This window comes from Triturus cristatus, chromosome 3_2 (assembly GCF_964204655.1).
Source record: "Triturus cristatus chromosome 3_2, aTriCri1.1, whole genome shotgun sequence".
NCBI classification, from domain to species: Eukaryota; Metazoa; Chordata; class Amphibia; order Caudata; family Salamandridae; genus Triturus; species Triturus cristatus.
This window is the reverse complement of record NC_140584.1, coordinates 1,167,280,326-1,167,301,113: the sequence shown is the minus strand read 5'-3', so window position 1 is coordinate 1,167,301,113 and position 20,788 is coordinate 1,167,280,326. Positions and strand designations below refer to the sequence as shown.

The window sequence follows — 20,788 nt, the reverse complement described above, 5'->3', positions numbered from 1 at the left end:
ATCTCCAAGGGCTTGGAAGAGAGCTTGCCCCCTGAACTGAGTCCCAGGACCATTGGACTCATCTGCCTTCAAAAACTGAGTTGCCTGGACAATTCTTGCTTGTTTCCCGCTGGATTTGGCACCAGTACGCCTCGTACTACATCCGCCGCGAAGCCGTGTCTTTGGCGCCCGGCACCGTGTGTCTACGCTGAACCAAAAGCGTTAGTACGCACCGTATCGCTCCCGGCTGCACTGCACCTAACCTTCCCCGCCGATTCGAGACGTACATCCCTGGCTGCCGAACCCTGTACGCCGGCTCAAGCTTCGCTGTCCCGCAGGTACGGTCCGTACGCTGCTAACGTACTGCACCGTGCCGTACTCAGAGCCGAGAAGCCGCAGTACGCTGATCATCCCCGTACGCTGTACGGCGCCGAAAAGTGTCGCCGCTGATCCGCACCGAAGGTACGGCCCGAACGCCGACGCCACAGACTCTGCAAGCTGATCCGGATCACCCGCCCGTACCCCTGAAGGTCCCGTACTAACGCCGCGTCCCGACGCCGCGACCGGACCAGACCGAGTACGCTGCCGAACTACGACCCGGACCCATCAACTTGTCCCGCACTGTCCGTCGCGAACCCCATGAACTTAAGGTACTTTGTTCTGTTCGCACCGCAGCGTGCGCGTCACGGACCCCGGAGTCCGCACCGATTGTTTGACTCGTACTTTCCTTGTTTTTAATGCGGACGAGTCGCACACACAGGTACGAACCGTACAAAGCCTGAAAAGAAGCAGAATTGAGTAAAAGAAGCCTATTTTTGCATTTTAAGCCTTGTTACAAGAACATTGAACTTTAAAATAATACTGTGGTCATTTTAAACGTTATTCTGGTCTTGTGCTAAGCCTTACATAAAGAAACCTATTTTTGATTTGACTAGTGTCCATTTGTGGTGTCATTGTATTACTGTATGTGTTCACAAATGCTTAACCTATGACGCCCTGAGAATAGTCTTGACTGCTTGCGCCACACTACCTAAAGGGTGAGCAGGGGTTATTTAAAAGGGTGATCCCCTTATCCTGACTTAGAATTGAGAGTCCCTGCTTGTCGCAAGTGCATACCTGTGCCAACTAGAGACGCCCATTTCTAACATGCGGTCTATGAATACCCTGTGCCTCTTGGGCCGAAACTCCCATACCATCAGGGACTCAGTTGCGCAGGTGCTGCCTGAGTGCCTGGAGGAGGCCTGGGCCGTTCTCTCCCAGACAGTGAGGGATGGGTGAGACACAGCCAAATTCACTATACGATGTGGACTGGATACCACCGACTCACTGGGCAGAACGATTGCACTTTAAGCATTCTTGAGCTATGGCCAGATCCTTGGGCCTCGCTGCGTCATTCCATCCACCTTAGTCTGCTTTGCCCCCCCCCCCCTTTTGTGGCTACGGAAGGGATACCCAAACGCGTCCGACCCAGTCCAGCCACCGTTTCTGCAAGCTGCCCTGTTACTCTGATCTGGGAGCCAGCGGGCGGGCCAGCCCACCCCTGCAGCGGCCTCCAAACCTTCCTAGTCTGACCTTTCAAGACCACCAACGGCCAGTGGGCGCAGGATTTACCATCACCTCTCCCACTGGCTATCCATCCTGTCTGACAGGTGGGTTTTGCAGGTAGTCCGAAGGGGCTACTCCCTCCCCTTCGAGACTACCTCTCCCTCCATGCCACCATCTTTCAATCGCATGTTGGAGGATAATTTGGCACTTCTCCGTCAGGAAGTCTCCGCTTTTGTCAGGTTCCACCTTGTTTCCTCGCAACTGTACTGATGCTCAAAAGGGGTCCACCTCTCGACCGTCCCAAGTCCGGAATATAAAATACACGTGGACTGTTGAGACATGCGAGGGAAGGAAAGGGTAGGAACAGCAAAGAGGGAGATCTGTGGATGACACAACAGACACTGTCACTATCCTGCTCTTAGAAACACACAGAAAATTGATATACCACCATCAACATATGTATTGTAAGTACTGATCTACCTGTACAGTAAAAGGATGTATCCATACCAGAAGACAGAAGAGGGTGGTTGCAATCTTCTTGCTTGAACTACCGGAAAGAGGAAAAACCATTATGGCGATAAAAAGCCTATAGCTGCATAACATTTAAGCACATTGGTCCCCAGGGTGTAAACTTTGTCCCCCTACCTACTCTATGGTAAATGCAGAATGGCTGTGTATGCAAAGCAGGGTCGTCCTGCTCCCCCTCTGAGGCTCTCTCTCCTAGGAAAAGAAACGAGGCGTACAACAAAACGTGAAACTTAAAGAAGGCACTAATACAATTCTTTTTGTATAATGCTGTTGCAGAGCGGACGTAGTTTTGTTAAGAACGCTCAACTCAGTCGAGGCTCAATATCTGTCAATATTCATGAGCAAACACTGACAATACCAATCCTCAGTTGTAGTAACACTCAGTGTTACTCTGATCACTGAGTTGGTCTTTATAGGTGTGGAACCACCCCTGGTCCGTAATACACACCAACTGACAAGGTTCAAAAAGGTATTCCAGAGCCACCGCAGCAGCTAACAATAGTAAACCCCAAAACTCCCCGCATGAGACCCCAAGGGAGGCTAGTCTCACCAACAGGGAGTACAGGTGCAGCAGGGGGAGTTGTTTGGATCGGGCTACTTAACACTCCTCTGCGCAAGACTGCGGAACGCGCATCTCCTCCAACAGAGGAGTGTAAAGTGTGTAAAGCCCCTCAGGAAAAAGCACACGCAATGCTCCTCTGCATGAGACGCCGAGCGTGGTGGGAACAGCGCACGAAGATGCCCGGAGAACCCGGCCAAGAAGAACTGGCAAAAAGCTAGCAGGGATTATATCCATAAAGTGCCCAAGGCACTCTTACCCCACCACGCTCCTTTGGAATCGGGACAGCAGCCTGCAATAGATCCGCCAGGATAATCTGCAGCTTATTCTCTTCCCGACTGCCCCTATATCCGGGTCCGACTAGCATCTGGGTCACGTGGGACGTGACTCCCGCTCCGCCTGCCGGGAAATGTAGTTTTCTGCTGTTGGACGTTCTGTCGTCCGCACAGGCGCTGGCAGGCAGCGTTTACCGGCCTAAAGCCTGACAGCTTTCTTGGCCAAGGGAGCTATCAAGAGGGTTTCTACGCCACAAGTAGGTCCTAGTTGCTATTCCCGGTACTTCCTGGTGCCCAACAAGGACAAAGTCATGCGTCCTATTCTAGATCTCCGGGCCCTCCACCACTTCCTCCGGAAGGAGAAGTCCAAAATGTTAACCTTGGCTCAGGTCTTGTCTGCCCTCGACCCTGGAGACTGGGTGGTGGACCTGGACATGCAAGACGTCTATTTTCACATCCTCGTCCTTCCAGCCCACAGACGCTACCTGCGGTTCACGGTAGGCCACGAGCATTTTAGTTCACCGTGCTTCCCATTTGACCTTACCAATGCCCCTCGGGTTTTCACGATTGTGATTGCAGCGGTCGTAGCTAATCTGCGCAGATCAGGGGTCCAAGTCTTCCCCTATCCAGACTGGCTGTTGAAGGCGGGCTAGCCCCAGGCTGTCGTCTCCCACCTCCATACTATGGCGGACCTCCTGCATTCGCTGGGGTTCGCTATCAACGTGCCGAAGTCGCACCTGACTCCCTCTGACGCTCCATTTCATTGGGGAGGTTCTGGACACAGTGCAGTTTCGGGCCTATCTGCCAGAGCAGTGAGTCCGGGATATTCGGGCTATGATACCGATGTTAAAGCCTCTATCCCGGATTTCGGTGAGAATGAACCTGAGGCTGCTGGGCCTCATGATGGTGGATCATGCCAGGTGGCATTTGTGGGCTCTGCAGTGGGACCTGAAGTTCCAGTGGGTTCAGCATCAGGGGAATCTTTCAGACTACGTCCAGATCTCAGAGGGAACTGCCCACCAACTGCAGTGGTGGCTAACGAACCAAGCTTGGGCCAGTCAGACCCAACCAGATGTCAGTTGTGACAGATGCGTCACTCCTGGCATGGGGCGGCCATCTGGGAGAGGCGGAGATCAGAGGTGTCTGGTCTCCAGCAAAGTGGGCTTCACATCAACCTTCTGGAGCTCTGGGTGATCCGCCTGGCACTGAAGACATTCCTTTCCGATCTCAAGGGGAAAGTGGTGCAGATGTTCATGGGCAACATCACCACCATGTGGTACTGCAACAAACTGGGTGGGGTTGGGTCGTGGACCCTCTGTCAAAAGGCTCTTTGTCTCTGGGCAGGGCTGGAACATCAGGGCATGTCACTGGTTGTTAAACACCTGGCAGGTTCTCTGAGCACCAGGGCAGACTATCTCAGCCACCGGTGCCTGGTAGATCACGAATGGTGTCTTCACTCTGAGGTGGTGCAAGGTCTCTTTCAGCGGGGGGGAGAGCCTTGGTTAGATCTGTTCACCACTGAAGAAAACGAGCAATGTCAGGAAATCTGCGCGTTGGAGTTTCCAAGGCGACACTCGCTTGACGACGCTTTAAGTCGCGAGTTGAACTGCAGCCTCCTGTACACCTTTCCGCCTGTACCACTTCTACACTGAGTGTTGAAGATCAAGCGTGACCAAGTTATTCTTGTGGCTTTGAACTGGGCACGAAGAGTCTTGTACCCAGAGCTCCTGAGCATGGCCATCGATCCTCCACTCAGACTGCCAATTTGGGAGGATCTAATGTCGACGCAGCGGGGGAGGGTTTGTTGTGTAGTTCCTATATAGCCTATACAGGATGTGCACGTTTGGATAACAAACTGTGGGATTGGTGGCAGACTGATTCTGTCCAACCCCACTGGATATGTTGTCCTGTCTGCATCAGCTAGCTCGGTGCTGCTATAATCTCCTCTTACCAAGGAGAGAATAGATTCTGGCAACCTCAGAACATGACAACCCTGATCCCTCTGAATCGTGGAAACCATATACTACCTTTTGCTCAGTCACTCGTGCTCACTTAGTTTGTCTCAGAGATACACAGAATAAACCTACTGGGCGTTTGTCAAGAAGTTATTGAACAGTTGTTGCTCTAGTGTAGAATAGATGAGCTGTAACAAATATATGATTAGAAGTACTATGAAAGTAAAAGGATTGTGCAGTTCTACTATTTTGCAGTAATCATGAATATATCCAAATACATAAAATACATGATAAAAATGCGTACTCCGATGCCTCCCTAACTAGATATACCTAAACGTACCTTGCATCTGTGTAGGTGTTATGCCAAGAATCCGTCTAGTCACCCCCCATTACCTGAGCATGAGAGACTATGGGACCCCGACCTGGTCTCGATTTGGACACCCCGCACTGTGAGCTGGGTTGTCTGCATGTAGGAAGCTCAGTGTCTCTGGTCAGTGTGTCAGCCGGGAAGTCTTGGTCTCCTCTGCCTTTCGAAGCAAGACGTGTGTATATATACCCATAGGTCTCCCCAGGTGTGAGAAAGGGCCATCTTTCTTGCGTGGTATGCCCCCACTTTTTGCTGAATTGTTGAATGTACTTAGACTAAGTGTACCCTGGACTCCTGCCAATCAGGTGCCCAGGGCCTATGTTCCTTCCCTAAAACCCAAATTGGCAAACCCTGGCCACATGTCAGCCCCTGGTAAATGGTACCCTAGGTACCCAGGGCCTTGTGACCAGGGAAGGCCTCTAAGGGCTGCAGCACTTATTGTGCCACCCTTAGAGGCCCTGTACCCTAACACAAACACACTGCCCTTCCAGGCTGAGTGTCTGGCTGCAAGACAAAGCAAAGAGTCGACGTGCCATGCCCACAACCTACACTGCCCTGGCATACATCTGCCATCCCTCTAGCTGGGTGCCCCAGTGGTGTAGGTGCAGGAGCATGAGCCCTGTACCCCTACAGTACCCAGGTCCATTCTTGGGCACGAAGTGCAGTGCTGCCATTTGAGAGTATATGGTGCTGAGAGCTCATCAAACACTAACTCCACAGCACCAGAATGGCAACACTGAAGACTGAAGTTTGGTATCAAACTTCTCAGCACATTAAACCCGCTCTGATGCCAGTGTGAGATTTAATGTACAAAGCACTACAGAAGGCATCTTAGAGATCCCCCCTGAAACCTAACCTACAATCCACGTCTTGTCCGAGAGGCTGCCACGGCTGTAACACAGCATACATGTTGCTGGACCCCTGGGTGGAGAGCCCCCGCTCTCCTGAGGCCTGCAACAATGCACATCCTGGGCGAGGTGCTAGGTCTCCTCCCCTCAGGATGGGCAGGGGGAAGCTTCAAAGACATGCCGCCTTTTTGAGCTTCTCCAGGCCACTTGCTGTACTCAGCAACTGGCCCCCACCGGTTCTGACCCCCACTCTGGCGGGAAGACTGGCCGGAAACCCCATGTAAGGACAGGGGATGTGCCAGCCTCTGCCAACCCCACCCCTCAGGTGGGGGAGGCAAGGTGAAGCACATCTCTGGACTCTCGCCATCTTGAAGATGGGAAGCCCTGCCCAATCAGGACTAGGCTACTGCCCCCCTCCCACAGGAGAGTGGCAGGATTGGGGTAGTACCCACCCCAGGGCAGGGACCCATTGATCCTTGCCCTTTACCTACCTGTAACGCCCCTAAATCTAGTATTTAGGGGCACCCCGAACCTTTCTTCCTTAGATTCCAGATTCTAAACTAGCAAAGAACAAGAAGAAAGACCTGCCGTGCAGCTGCTAAGAAGAGGAAGACACCAACTGCTTTGGCCCCAGCTCTACCGGCCTGTCGAACCTTGAACCTGCTCCTGCTAAATCCTGGCACCTCTTGTGGCCAGCAACCTCACAAACCCCGGAGGACCTGGCTACCTTGTGACTCTGAGCACCTGGGACTCCCATGGGCAGTGGCTCTGTTCAAAGCAAGTTCTAACCCCTTGCATCAGCCCGGAACCGTGAAGCCTGCACACTCTGCACCCGCCAAGCCTGGCCTGTGCCGGAGTGAACAAAGACCCCGAGGACGTAGTCTACCCCCACCCCCCCCCCCCCCCCCCGCCCCCCCCCCCCATGGTCAACTGTGACCCTGAATCCGGCACCTAAGGATCCCTCTCCACGCTCCTGACGACGCCTGCAGCCTCAGAACCAGGGACCCCCCCCCCCCCCCCCGACCGCGATAATCAGAGGGTCAGATTTCACATCAAAAGGCACCCGGCGCCCTGCAGCCCCCGGTGCCCGACTCCTGGGTACCTACCTATCCTCCAACTACCCAACTTACCTCTCGAAGTGGTGGTGGCACCTGAAGAATCTTCGTCCCCAAGCTTGCAGCCTTTGTTCGTTGTGGTGCTTTCCCATTGAAATCCATTGAGCGCCCGAAGGCTCAAAAGCACCCTGCACCCACCCGCCGGAGTGGCCCTGGCAGTGTAACTTCTACTCCTACCTACTTCCCCATTTGCCCTGAGCAAGTGACCAGGAGCCCAGCTCCCACAGCCGCGTGGCCTGCTAGTCAGCAGCCACCAACCAAGGCCCCCCTGTCTCCCATAGGATAACATTGGGCCTAACTCACTCTGCACCCGACTGCCCCTGTGCCGCTGAGGGTGTAACAACTGTTCTTACCTGACCCTGGGAGACCCAGAGTCTATGCCCAGAACCTTTACTCTGCCAGTCGAGTACTTACCCAAAAGCCGATAACTCACTTTTCTTCCATAGGGTAACATTGACTGGCTACTTCTGAAATTTCTTCTAAGTGTGGAGTTTTTAAACTTTAAAATATTCACCTAAAATCAACCGAGTAACAAACAGAAATACTCACTTGCTATTAGGCCAGATCCCAGTGCTGGATCTTGGTGCCCAGCACTGACCCTGAAAAGTACTTACAACCGTACTTGCCACGAACTCAATTTTCTCCCCTAGGAAACCATTGACTGTTTTTCTGTGAAATTTCTTCCAAGTGTCAATTTTTGCAAACTACAAATATTCTTTAAAAAACGTACCAATTGTGAAAACATAAGTACTGACCTGTGTTAGATAGATGCCCCAGTACTGAGCCTAGGAGCCCTGCACTGGATTACAAAAGTAACGAGAACATACTTTACCCGTAACTTGAATTTTCTGCCATAGGAAACAATTGACTGCTTTTCTATGAAATTTCTTGTAAGTGTTGCTTTTGCAAACCTATAAATATTCCTTAAAAAACGCCTGTATAACTTAAACGCAGTTTCTCAACTGCTTACAGGTGGTACACTTGCTGGATCCAGGATCCAACACTGACCTAGAACAAGTAACCATAACCCCACTTACCAGCTAAGTGAATTTCCTTCCATAGGATAACATTGGTAATTTGATCAGAAAAAGTTTCGAAGTGTCAACTTTAAAAATAGCAAAATATTGCTTAAAAATCACAACCGTAACTAAATCGAATTTACTAACTTGTTTACAAGAACTGTCCCAGGACTGAATCTAGGATCCAGTCCTGGAGTTAGAAAAGTAATCCTGAATGTAATCAATTGCATACAACTTAAAATTCCCATTGAGCTCAATGTATTATTGTGTTTGAAATTGGGTTGCCTATTGCAACAAAAGTGTAACTATTATCTGCAAAAGTCAATTGCCTATTGCAAAGTATTTAACTAAAGCATCTCATTCTGAGAAAGTATATTTTGATACCTATTGTTGGTTCCAAAATAAAACAACCATATATTTTTTATATAAACCATCGGTCTAGAGTGCAGTTCTTGTGTGTGAGACCATTTGCTGACCGAGTGTGTACAACAAATGCTTTACACTGTCCTCTGATACTGCCTTACTGCTCGACCAAGCTACCACTTTAGAGAGTAAGGTTATATCTAACTGTAGCCTCTGCCAAACCTCTGGGGACTGTGGGCTCTGTACACACTGTACCTATTTGGGAACAGTATATACAGAGCCACTTTCTCACACCAGGTGTCCTACCTTGCTATGTTACTGTCAGCCTAAAGGATGACGTTGGGCTTGAACTTTATACAGAGATATTATACAGGAGATGGTAGTCCTGCTGGGCTTTCAAGAAACCTCATGCATAATGCATGAGCTGAGATTCGAACTAGGGACAAACCCGCGTTCTGAAAGCAGTGTCGTTTCTAGGTAAAAGGTCAGTCCCTAAGAACCGTTATGTATGTAATGTAGGGAAGGATATAGGTGAAAGGTTGCAATGTTACTTGCGCCTATCTAGGGCACCTATATGGAATATAACCGATCCTTCACCTGAACCTGTCCACCCTCCACCTCCTTGCGCTGAGATTGAGCAGCAACCGTTGACAGCTTTTGACCTTCTACCTGAAGTCTGTAATGTCATCTTGGCAGCCAGGCCTCCCTCCACTAAAACGGTGGGACGCCTGTCGATGGAGTAAATTTGTGGCGTGGTGCACAGCATAGGATGTGGATATCCTTTCTCCTCTTTCAGAGGTTCTTTTTAATATACTTTCTTTGGCCCAGCAGGGCTCTGCCCTGGGCACTCTTAAAGGCTATCTTGCGGCCATCTCTGCTTTCCTTCAGCGACCAGATCAGCCATCTTCCTTCAAGTCCCATATTGTAAATAGGGTCTTTAAAGGCATTACTCATCTCTTTCCGCCATCTCCTTTCGTAATGCCCCAGTGGGACTTGAACCTGGTCCTAACCTATCTTATGTGCGCTTCCTTCGAGCTTCTTCACAACTGTCCTCTCAGGCTCCTCACTCTGAAGACCGCTTTCCTTATTGCAATCACCTCTACTCGCAAGGTGAGTGAGCTTCAAGCTCTTTCTTCTAAGCCCCTTTCTTCTCTGTGAATCTGGACAAAGTTGTGCTTAGGACGAGACCATTGGTCTTTCCAAAAGTGGTTACACCTTTTCACATTGGACAAACCATTACTTTTCCAACCACTTTCCCACCTCTGCACCCTTCCGAGGAGGAGAGACTCCACCGCCTGGACCCCAAACGTGCGCTGTCCTACCTTGACCGCACAAAATATTTTTGGGTGGTTGATCGACTCTTCGTTGGCTACGTAGGTACCAAGAAAAGTCGGTCTGTTCAAAAGCGTACCATCTCTAGTTGGGTTTGTCCTTTGTATTGAAATCAGTTATGCTTTGGTGAAAAAGTTACCTCCAGTGGTGCTCTGAGCTCATTCCACCAGAGCTGTGGCTGCCACCACTGCTCTTGCACATGGAGTTCCTCTCCTTGACTTCTGTCAAGCAGCCAGGTGGGCATCCTTGCACACGTTCACCAGACATTACTGCCTGGACAGCCAAGTCTGGAGGGACGGATATTTTGCCCGTTATGTCCTCCAGGACTTGCTGGTGTGAACTTTGTTCGCAGTATTGCTGCGGTATCTATTCTAAGTTAAGGAATCTATAACTGTCTCTTTCAAATGAACAAGTTACTTACCTTCGGTAAGGATGTATCTGTAAGAGACATAGGTTAGTTATAGATTCCTTACCGCCCCACCCTTCCTCCCTGCTCTGCAAACTGACTTCTAGGGACAGGGACTTCCTTGCAGGGCCCTAGTTTGTGCCCCAGTGGTCAGTGTCTTGCATGACTCTGCACTTCTGGGGTGGAAAGTCGTATCAGAACTGACGTCAATGCGCAGGGGCAGCATCTAAATAGGCACCGTGACGTCATCCCGGCGAACACGACTCAGACGACGGACACAGAGTCTAGCGACTCCACTTACTGACACACAGGGGTACTGTAAATTCTCTGGATCCAGTCTGACGCCAGGGGGTAATTCTAAGGTAAGGAATCTATAACTGACCTATGTCTCTTACAGATACATCGTTATTGAGGGCAAGTAACTTGTTCTTCACAGTCTCAGCAGAGGTAGTTAATAGCATCTACCAATTCAGCCCCAAAAAGGTGCACAGTGACTTTGCGGATGTGGCATCCACTGCTTTCACAGTTGGGGTAAGCAAAGTAATCTGTCCACTTCCCCAACAACCCTTCCACCCCCAAGCAGCCCGACCTACCAAGCCACTTTAGTATGCCCTTAGTGGAGCACAGCAACCAGGTTGGGTGCAGGATCTGACGATTCTTGCCTGGTTGGCATGGCGTTTTCTGCAGGTAGTCCAGAAAGGTTACACCTTGCCCTACATTACCATTTCACTGCACCCTCCACCTCCCTTAGAGTGACTAATGGAGCACCATTTACCTGTCTTACGGCAGGAAGTGCAAGACGTATTGGCCAAAGAGACAATCAAGAGGGTATCTGTGTTAGAAATAGGTTGTGGTTATTACAGCTGCTTTCTGGTGTCGAAGGACGGACGTCTTTGTCCTATTTTAGACATGCACCCTTTCAATACCTTCCTTCAGAAGTAGAAATTCAAGACGCTAAAATTTTGTTCCAGGTATTGGAGACTGGATTGTCGTACTAGACTTGCAAGGCGCTTATTTCCATATACCTGTCCTGGTGGACTATAGGTGCTACCTGTTAGTGGTGGGAGAGAAGTGTTTCAGGTCTCTATGCCCCCCTTTGGTTTCACCAACTCACCTCTGGTGTTCATAAAAGGGATTCCAGTGGTAGCAGCTCACCTTTTGGAGGTCACAGGTCCCAGTCTTCCCCTGCCTCTACAACTGGCTGTTGAATGCTGGTTTGCCCCAGACAGTCAACCACCTCCAACTACAGCAAACCTCCTATTCTATTTGGGGCCCATTATCATCGTGCTAAGACTCCCCTTCATCAGAGCCATTCTGTACACAGTTTGGTTTCATGCCTGCCGTTGGAAAGGAGTGTCCAGGACGTTCAAGCTATGATCCCAATCTTTCCACCTTGGTTTTGGATTTCTGCTGGTCAAGCACACCAGGTGGAATATGTAGGCTCTGTTGTGGAATCTAAAGTGTCAGTGGACCCAGCAAGAAAGGGGTCTTTCTGGCCACGTCCAGATCTTTGAGGAGACTGCGTAGATCTCCAATGGTGGTTGCTGGACTGTGATTGGGACAGCGGCAGACCCATCTCCCTAAACTTCCCGCTTGGGAATTGGCCTTATAGTATGCAGTTGGGTGAGACTCCTGTATGATGGACCAATGAGAGTACGAGTAAAGAACACAATGTCATGAGAATTTGCCTTGTAGAAGGGTATGTGTAGGAAGCTAGCTCTGTATATACTATACCAAAGTGAGGTATAGTGTGCACAGTCCAGTGGATCCCCAAAGGTAGACCGAGGTAAAGTTAGTTAGCACCTTCACTTTATTTGAGGTAGTGTGGTCGAGCAGTAAGGCAGTATCAGAGGACAGTGTTTAGCATTTGTTGTACACACTCAGTTAGCAAATAAATTCACACACTCAGACTGAACTTCAGACCAATTCGTTTTGTATACAAATATTCTTTTAGTTAATTTATTTTCTAGAACCAAGCAAGCCTGGCACAGGTAAGCAATAAATACTTTACAGTAGTAATGCAATTGAAATACAGTTTGAATGATACTTGTATATGCACTTTGGTTTGATTTACAGTATAGATGCAGAGAAATGCAATACTTAGTAAATGCAGTACATAGACTTGAATAGGCTTTTTAGTAAAATAGCTGGTAAGTAACTTTTGAGATTACTAGGCTTACACAGAGTAGTGTCCCTAGCTACTACTATGGGACATTTCCTGAAAAAAGGTAAGTAAAATCGTTTGTTAGATTATGCATTTTTAAAGAATTTCGTTAGTTTCTCAAACTCCACACTTAAAAACTTTTCACAGAAAAACAGTCCATGTTATCCTGTGGAGGAAATAGTGTTATCGGTTTTGAGGTAAGCATTTGGTAGTGGGAGTTGAGGTTCTGGGGGTAGACTCAGGGGTCCCCCAGGGTCAAGGATTTACTCTAGTTACACCCTCAGTGGCACTAGGGCGGCAGGGTGCAGAATGTTGAGGCTCAATGTTATCCAATGAGAGATAGGGGGCCTCTGGTTGGTGCTGCTGGCAAGCAGGCCACTGGGTTGTCGGATCAAAGCTCCTGGACGCACAGGGCAAATTGGGAAACAAAGTAGCACCCAAGGTGCACCCTCAGAGGCACTAGGGTGGCTGGGTGCAGGGTGCTGTTTCGACGTTGGGCGCCCTGTTGGTTTCAGTGGAGAACCTCCGGTTTGCAAAAGCACTTCAGGCTGAGGGATGAAGGTCTGCTGAGTGAGACCACCACCACTTCGAGAGGTAAGTTGTGAAGTTAGGGGTTGGTTAGGCACTGTCTTGAGGCAGGTCACGAGTCGCCTGATCTCGGGTCCGGAACGGCCAGGGTGACCTTGTTGTAGTTTCTTGTCTGAGGAAGCAAGGTTCAAGGGTGCCCCTAAATACTAGGGACAAATGGGTACCTTCCCTGGGGTGGCTACACCCCCTATTGTGCCACCCTCCAGTGGGAGGGGGGCATTAGCCTGTCCCTGGTTGGCTCAGCGCCCACCCCCCCTCCCCCCTCATCAAGATGGCGTGGACTGAGTTGTGCTTCACCAAGCCTCCCCCACCTGAGGGGTGGAGTTGGCAGAGGTAGGGACACCTCTCTTCCTAGCTTGTTTTTCCTGCTGGTTCTCCCGCCCAAAGTGGGGATCAGAACCAGTGGGCACCAGTTGGTGAGAGCAGCAAGTGGCCTGAGAAAGCTCACAAAGGCGGCAAGCCTTTGAAGCTACCCCTTCGTGAAGCCTGCCCATCCTGGGGGAGGAGGCTTTTCACCTCGTCCCAGGATGTGTATTGTTTCAGGCCCCAGAGAGCAGCAGGCTCTTGACCCATGGTCCAGAAACATGGCTGGTGGTGGCGGCAGATGAAAGCAGCCACTCAGCCTGGACACTAGTTGTATGTTAGCTTTCAGGGGGCATCTCTAATATGCGCTCTGTGTGCATTTTTCATTAAATTCAACAGTGTGGGTTTAATGTGCTGAGAAGTTTGATAACAAACTTCTCAGTTTTCAGTGTAGCCATTATGGTGCTGTGGAGTTCGTAATGACAAACTCCTAGCACCATATACGCTTAATGGCAGCACTGCACTTACAATGTCTAAGAATGGACTTCGACACTGTGGGAGTACAGAGCTCATGCACCTGTACCCTCACCACTGGTATAGTGCACCCAGCTAGAGGGGTGACTGGCCTATGCAAGGGCAGTGGGTTGTAGGCATGGCACACTGATGTGCCATGTCGACTCTTCACTTGGTACTGCACCAAAACACGCAGCTTGCAAAGGCAGTGTGTGTGTGTAGTGGTACAGGGCCTCTAAGGGTGGCACAATAAGTGCTACACCCCTTAGAGGTCCTCTCTAGTCAAAGTGCCCTGGGTTCCTGTGATACCATTTACCAGAGACTGACCTGTGGCCAGAGATGCCAATTGGGGTTAGGCTTCAATGCAGTTTTAAGGAAAGAATATAGGCCCTGGGTACCTGATTAGCAGGAGCCCAGGGCACATTCCCAAGTACATCAATTCAAAAAGTGGGGGCAACCATGCAGAAAGAGGGCACTTTCACACAGTATGCAGTAGGGTTACCCGCTATCCTCCATGATTTTTGTGTTTGCACTTGGGCCATTTGCAGCATGGGTTCACCAGGATCCATTGCTGTGGGGTGTAGGTAGTAATCTGGAGTGGGAAGAGCAGAGATCACTGCATACCAATGATCTGCTCGATCGATCTGAACCTACACTGTCAATGGACAGAGTACTGCAGATATTCTGGATATTTGGGAACCATGCGAGCTACCAAATCACCCAGGACAAGTCATGTCTGTCCCTTGAAAGGCAGTGCCCCATGTCTGCCCCCCTGATTGTTGTGCACAGATGATGCTGGAGGGTTTCTTGTATTTGTTAATTTGTCACCCAAGGTCCTTTGGAATTCCTACAAAGACTCCTCTGTTCACTCAATTTCGTCGAGACCGGTCGCTGGAGAACCCTGGTGCTTTCTATACTAGGTAGGGCAGCCCTATAGAAGATGGCATTGCTCTGTTTTTCATGTACACTGTTCAGGGTCCCCAGATATTTCTTCTGCAAAATAGACCATGAAGTCGGGCTTCTCCTTTGGGACGGAGGCAGCTCTCATGTTTCCCTCCATAAGTTGCATAGAAGGGCTTATGATGGGTTATTGTAATTCCATTCCGGATATCCTAAAACACTATTGGGCCTTAAAGTTTGTGGTTGTAAATGACTTGTTCTTTGCAGACCAGAGTGAGGTGGCGCTTCGAATGGTTAGAGAGGTAGTGGGACTCTGGTGTTACCCTTGGATAATCGAAGCATGGGCGAAGGGGCACATTGCTGACTCTCACACAGACCGTAGTGGAGCTCTGGAAAGAGGCCACAATTTGTGGGTTGGGTCGGGAGGCTAACGGAGCTGGCCAGATCCAACTCAGCATGGCTAGTATGTGGGGTGCCTCTATGCCCCATCCCCCCCCTCCCCCCCCCCCCCCCCCTACTGGGAATTGGACATGGACTGGTGTAAAAAAGCAGAAACATTTGTGTACCAAAGTAGGGGATGCCCACGGAAATGAGGTTTGGGGTGGTAGGTAGTACACTGTTAATCCTGAACCTTTAATTGCTGGATGGGAATAGATTGTTTATTGGGGGTTGCTTTTCATTAACCAAATGTACTTAATGAGAAAGGAATGAGAGCACTTTTTAACAATTTTTGAGCTATTGGAGTGAATAAAAAGCACAAGTGAGATTGTAAATCTACTTGAAAATCCTGAGTAGCGGCAGAAGACCGTGAAATGCAAATAAGCCAGTATGCATGCAGATACTTGTTGATATTGGTGATTTGTTAGTTTTGCATATCCTGAATTAACCCTTGAGCCTTTTGTTTGAGTTGATTACATTTGAGTTTTAGGTAGTTTACTCTTAACTTGTGACTTATACAGTGCTTAATGCAGGTATTTTGTCCTCTGCAGAATTCAATTTCTCTTTCCTGGACAGTGTTTGCTCAGATGAAGACTCTGGAAATGAGGACATTTTCGATATGGAGTATACAGAGGCTGAAGTGGAAGAGCTGAGAAAGAATGCAGAGGTACGGGTAAAATGGCTATCCCAAGTTTAGACAGCTACACAGTCAGGCTGTGCTTTTGTTATACACTTTCTTACTCTGCAACTTACTAACAGCCACCAATGGTAGACTTATGCTCACTACAACAGGTGTCTTCAAACTAGGAGGCTGGCCTCCTGAAGGGGGACCCCAAGTTATCCCAGGGGGGCGCACCAGGCTCTGGACAAAAGAAGCTATATGCTAACAATGCTTTGTTTTAAGCTGAAAAAAATGAGCGGCAGTCAATCGCTCTGTAATGTGCCATCACGAAAGTTTTTGGTCATTTATATTCCAGGCTGGGAGAAAGTGTTAAAAGAGAAGGGACACCAAATATTCTTCAAAACCCCCAACTACATTTCTAATAATCACACAATTAGTAAGGCCTGCCTGACCGGAATATTATCTTTGGCAATCATGTATTTGATTGCATTTTTTAAACTAACAACTTCAATGTTTATATATGTCTAGAGCTATTTAAACATTGCCAATTTAATAGAATAATTGTGAAATTCTGGGGGGGGGGTGGGGGGGGGAGGGGCACGGTTTTTCTTTTCGGTTGAAGGGTGCCATTAAAAAGTTTGAAGACCACTGCACTACTGCACTACAGTGTGCTGTGCAGTCCCCACTCTTTATAAAGATAATACCTTGATACTTTACGGATGAATAGAACATAATTTCTTGGTACAATTCTGGGTGCAAGGCATGTTTTCATATGCCAGGAAATACAATATTAAAATGTGACACGTCCAGTTACTGCTTGGCTAGCTTAGCATCATGAATTCCCAGCTATCTGGAGGAGCATCATGCACACTTTGAAAGTCTTTTAACCTTTCAACATGTAACTGTTTTGTTCAGGCCAAATAAAGCATGTTTTTAGGTCTAGCCTGAGTCAGCGCGCATGAGCTGCTCTGCGAGACTTGTTTTAGTGGAGTATGGAATGGAAGCCCGCCCACTCTCCGCCCATGTTTTTCATTGGCTTGTGTCTTTGTCCTTCGTAAATGCTGGCTCCTGATTCCTTAATAGGCTTGTTAGTCCCTCCTTAGTACCGCCTTGTCTTAATCTGTAACCTCCCATGGCGACTGGCCCCTTTACTTTGGTTGTTACTACAACCATGTGGCCTGCTCAGGGGCAGCCACCAACCAGAGGCCCCTACCCCCGATTGGATAACATTGGGCCTCAGCACCCAGCCACCCTAGTGCCGTTGGCTGTTTAAAGAATGCATCCTTGACCCTGGGGCAACCCTGGTTCTAACCTCAGAATACCAACTCCCACAAACCAGTACTTGGCTGCAAACCATTAACTTAATTTTTCTCCTTAGGAATACATTGACTGTTTTTCCTTAAATTGTTCTAAGTGTCGAGTTGTGTTGTATGAAAACTTGAAAAATTGCAAATGTACCAAAAGTGAATTACCAACCTTTTGTCTAGGAAATCTCTCTGTGTGATATCTAGGCATATCACACTGATTAGCAAAAGTAATCTAAATAGTAATCTAAATAGTAATCTGAAAAGTAACACACATAATCTCAAAAGTAATTTAGAAACATTGTTTTACCTGTAATTCCATTGTAAAACATTGCATAAGATTTTGCAAAGCATGTATTTCACTTATCTGCACCAGGCTTGGCTTATTCTAGAAATAAAATAACTAAATATTTTTGATACAAATTGGTCTGAGTTCAGTCTTTGAGTCTGACATCATTTACTGCCTGAGTGTTTACAACAAATGCTTAACACTAACCTCTGATAAAGCCTTACTGCTCACCCACACTGCCACAAATAGAGAGAGAGGTGCCATCTACTTTTATCTCTGCCTACTTTTGGGGGTTCCACTGGACTCTGTGCACACTACCTCATTTTGGGATAGTATATACAGAGCCAGCTTTCTACAACACCCTCTTTGGAAAGGAAGTGGATAAGGCACTGCAACAAATGAAGAAAGACAATGAAACGGCCAGGGCTATGGTAGCCCTACAACAGAGGGTCGCCTTCAAAAGAGGAGGATTTAACACCAGAAGACCCACAGGAAGAAGTCTTCTCAACAGCCCAGCAGCAACAAAATCAAGGCGGCGGAGAGCAGTCCAACCGGCAGTCTGGGTACCAAGCCTTGCAGCAACAGCCAAAGCAGCCTTTTCGAGGCAAAGGAAGAGTCGGGGGACAGGCGGAGGGGCAAATTCAAAGTAACTTGCCCACAACAAAAGACCCTCACACAACACCAGTGGAAGGCAGGATAGCATACCATCTAGAACCATGGGAAGACATCACCACAGACAGTTGGATCTAAAATTTGGTACGCTACGGATACTGTATAGAATTAACAAACCCCCAGCAAACCCACCAAAAAAGATATAGTTCCTAAAATCAGATCTTAGTTAAGACTCAAAATAAAGGAACTCCGGCAATAGAAAAGGGACCAAAAGAGAACACACAGAAGCGGATCAACTCAGCAGACACTAACAGCTCGCATGAGTGGGAAATAAAACAAAAGACCCTGCACAAATCTCAACCTCTGGGGACCCCAGAGATAGACCTATTCACAACAATGGAGAACAAGAAATGCTGAACCTTCACCTCCAGGCTTTATCATCAACTATCAAAAGGGAATGCCCTGTCACTAAACTGGCCAGGGACATTTGCATACGCTTTTCCTCTTAATTCCTCTAAAACTAAGAGTCCTAGGGAAAGTCAGACAGCCAGGAACAAATCTAATACTCCTAGCCCCTCAGTGGGCAAGATAAACCTGGTACTCGGGTCTACTGGAACTGTTCAAGGGACAAGTGATCAAGCTCAAGGCAGACAAGGACCTCCTCACAATGAAAGAGGGCCAAATCTTTCACTCAGAACCAGCGACGCTCAGCCTAGCAGTCTGGCGCCTAAATACAGAGTTCAAACATTTTAACTTACCTCAAAGAAAAATGGAAATACTTAGAGGCAAGGAAACAAACTACATTGCTATGCAGCTAAATGGAAATGGTACACCATATGGTGCATAAAAAACAATACCCTAAGTTCAGTTTCCATGCAGAAAACCGTGCTCATATGTCTGACACACCTGCTTGACAGTAACATCAACTGTTCAAGCCTCAAGGAGCACCTGGCAGCAATTGTAGCCTATACCAGTGGGAAATCATGTAAAGGTTTCTCCACAGCACCAGTCATCAAAAGATTCCTTGAAGGATAAAAAAGAATTGCACTCAGTCTCCAGCACCAATGTGGAGCTTAAAGACAGTCCTATCACAACTGATGACAGGGCCATTCGAGCCCATGCACAAAGGAGAACTTAAAAACATCACTATAAAAACTGCCTTTTTAATAGCCATAACATTTTTATGAAGAGTAAGTGGACTACAAGCATTGACTATTGAGGAACCATACATGCAAATCCACAAGGACAAAGTTATCCTAAGGACAAATCCTCAATTCCTACCTACGATATTAAGCAGATTCCATTTGAGCAAAAGCATACAGCTAGCAGTTTTCTTCAAAAACCCACAAAAACGACTAGAAAGAAGCCTCCATACCCTAGACGCAAGGATAGCTTTATTGTACTATCTATAAGAGACCAAACCAATCCGAAAAAACAATCAATTGTTAGTCTCTTACTCAGACTCCAAAAAAGGAGCACCCTTGTCAAAGGGGACAATTGCACATTGGATTGTAGAAGCAATCCAAATATTCTATGCCTCAGCAGATCAAACTCTAAACTCGGCCAAAGGCACATTCTACAAGGTAAAAGGGAGCAAACCTAGCTTTCATAGCCAATGTGCCAATAGACACCATATGTGCTGCAGCAACATGGGAATCTCCACACCCATTCACCAAGCATTACTGCGTGGATATACAAAGGAAGCTCAAGTAGGACAAAAGGTACTTCAACGCCGGTTTGCAAAGTCTTCCTCATCTTACCACAGCCACCCCAAAGAGGGAGAAACCGCTACATAATCTAATGCACAACATGTGACTCCAGAAAAGGATTCACGCTGCATAATGAAATGGTTACTTACCAGTAGGAGTAGTTTTGCATATTAAAGCCTTTTCTGGATTCAGATGTGACCCACCCACCTCCCCTATAAGGATGAATACTAGCAGGTGGGACAGGATATCACTGAATCCAAAGAACAAACCTGTAAAGACAACAGAATTTAAGACATTCCCTGCAGGGAAAGAGTGGGAAAAAGAATCCGAAGATGGCTACCACGCACAAACTTCAGGGGCGCCTTCACGCAAGGGATGGACCTAGCACCAAATTGTGGTCGACGCCCCAAGCAGCAAAAAAAAACAAAACACCGGACTACCCGGACCCAACCACTAGATGGCGGAATAATGCACATGTGAATCCAGGAAGCTCCCAGCTGCAAAACTACTCCTACTGGTAAGTAACCATTTTGTTCCTACACATGGGCCCAACAGTCCTGGTTCACAACATTTCTTTAACTCTCAGGTGTTCCACATGAGAAGTTTCCCCTCACCCTTGACCACCCCACTCAGAACAATGGAGAAACAGGCAACCAAATCCCAGGGAACCCAATCTAATGATTTGGCTCCTGAGTTCACATAATTCGATTACTCAATCTCCCACCTGAATGTATGACCATTCTCAAAGAAGCTCGTAGGCCTACTACTAGAGCATGTGTGAGAAAGTGCCTCTTTGGGGTACCACTTTTTTGCCTGGTATTGATGTGATTTCGATTGTAGTGTACAGGGCCCCTGACAAACGGGTCTCCTGTGCCAGTGCTTCTTCCCTAAAAGCATATCCACAATTGGTACTTCTGTCCCTGTAAGTGGTACCCTGGGTACATAGTGCGTTGGAGTTGAAGAGGGTGCCAATGTTAGCCAATGGGGCCAGAGGGCAACGTGGTTGGTGGTCTGCTCATAGGCAGGCCACTCTGTCTTGGAAGCCAAGCTCCTAG

At 48.2% G+C, this 20,788-nt stretch overlaps 1 protein-coding gene across 1 annotated transcript in view; it reads left to right on the top strand.

Annotated features, from left to right (window-relative positions):
- USP37 (ubiquitin specific peptidase 37) overlaps positions 1-20,788 on the top strand; it is a 345,091-nt gene that overhangs the window by 283,590 nt on the left and 40,713 nt on the right. The window contains exon 21 of the mRNA XM_085650037.1: positions 15,749-15,864. Within this exon, the coding sequence (XP_085506163.1) occupies positions 15,749-15,864 (116 nt within the window). The remainder of the gene's footprint in view (positions 1-15,748; positions 15,865-20,788) is intronic.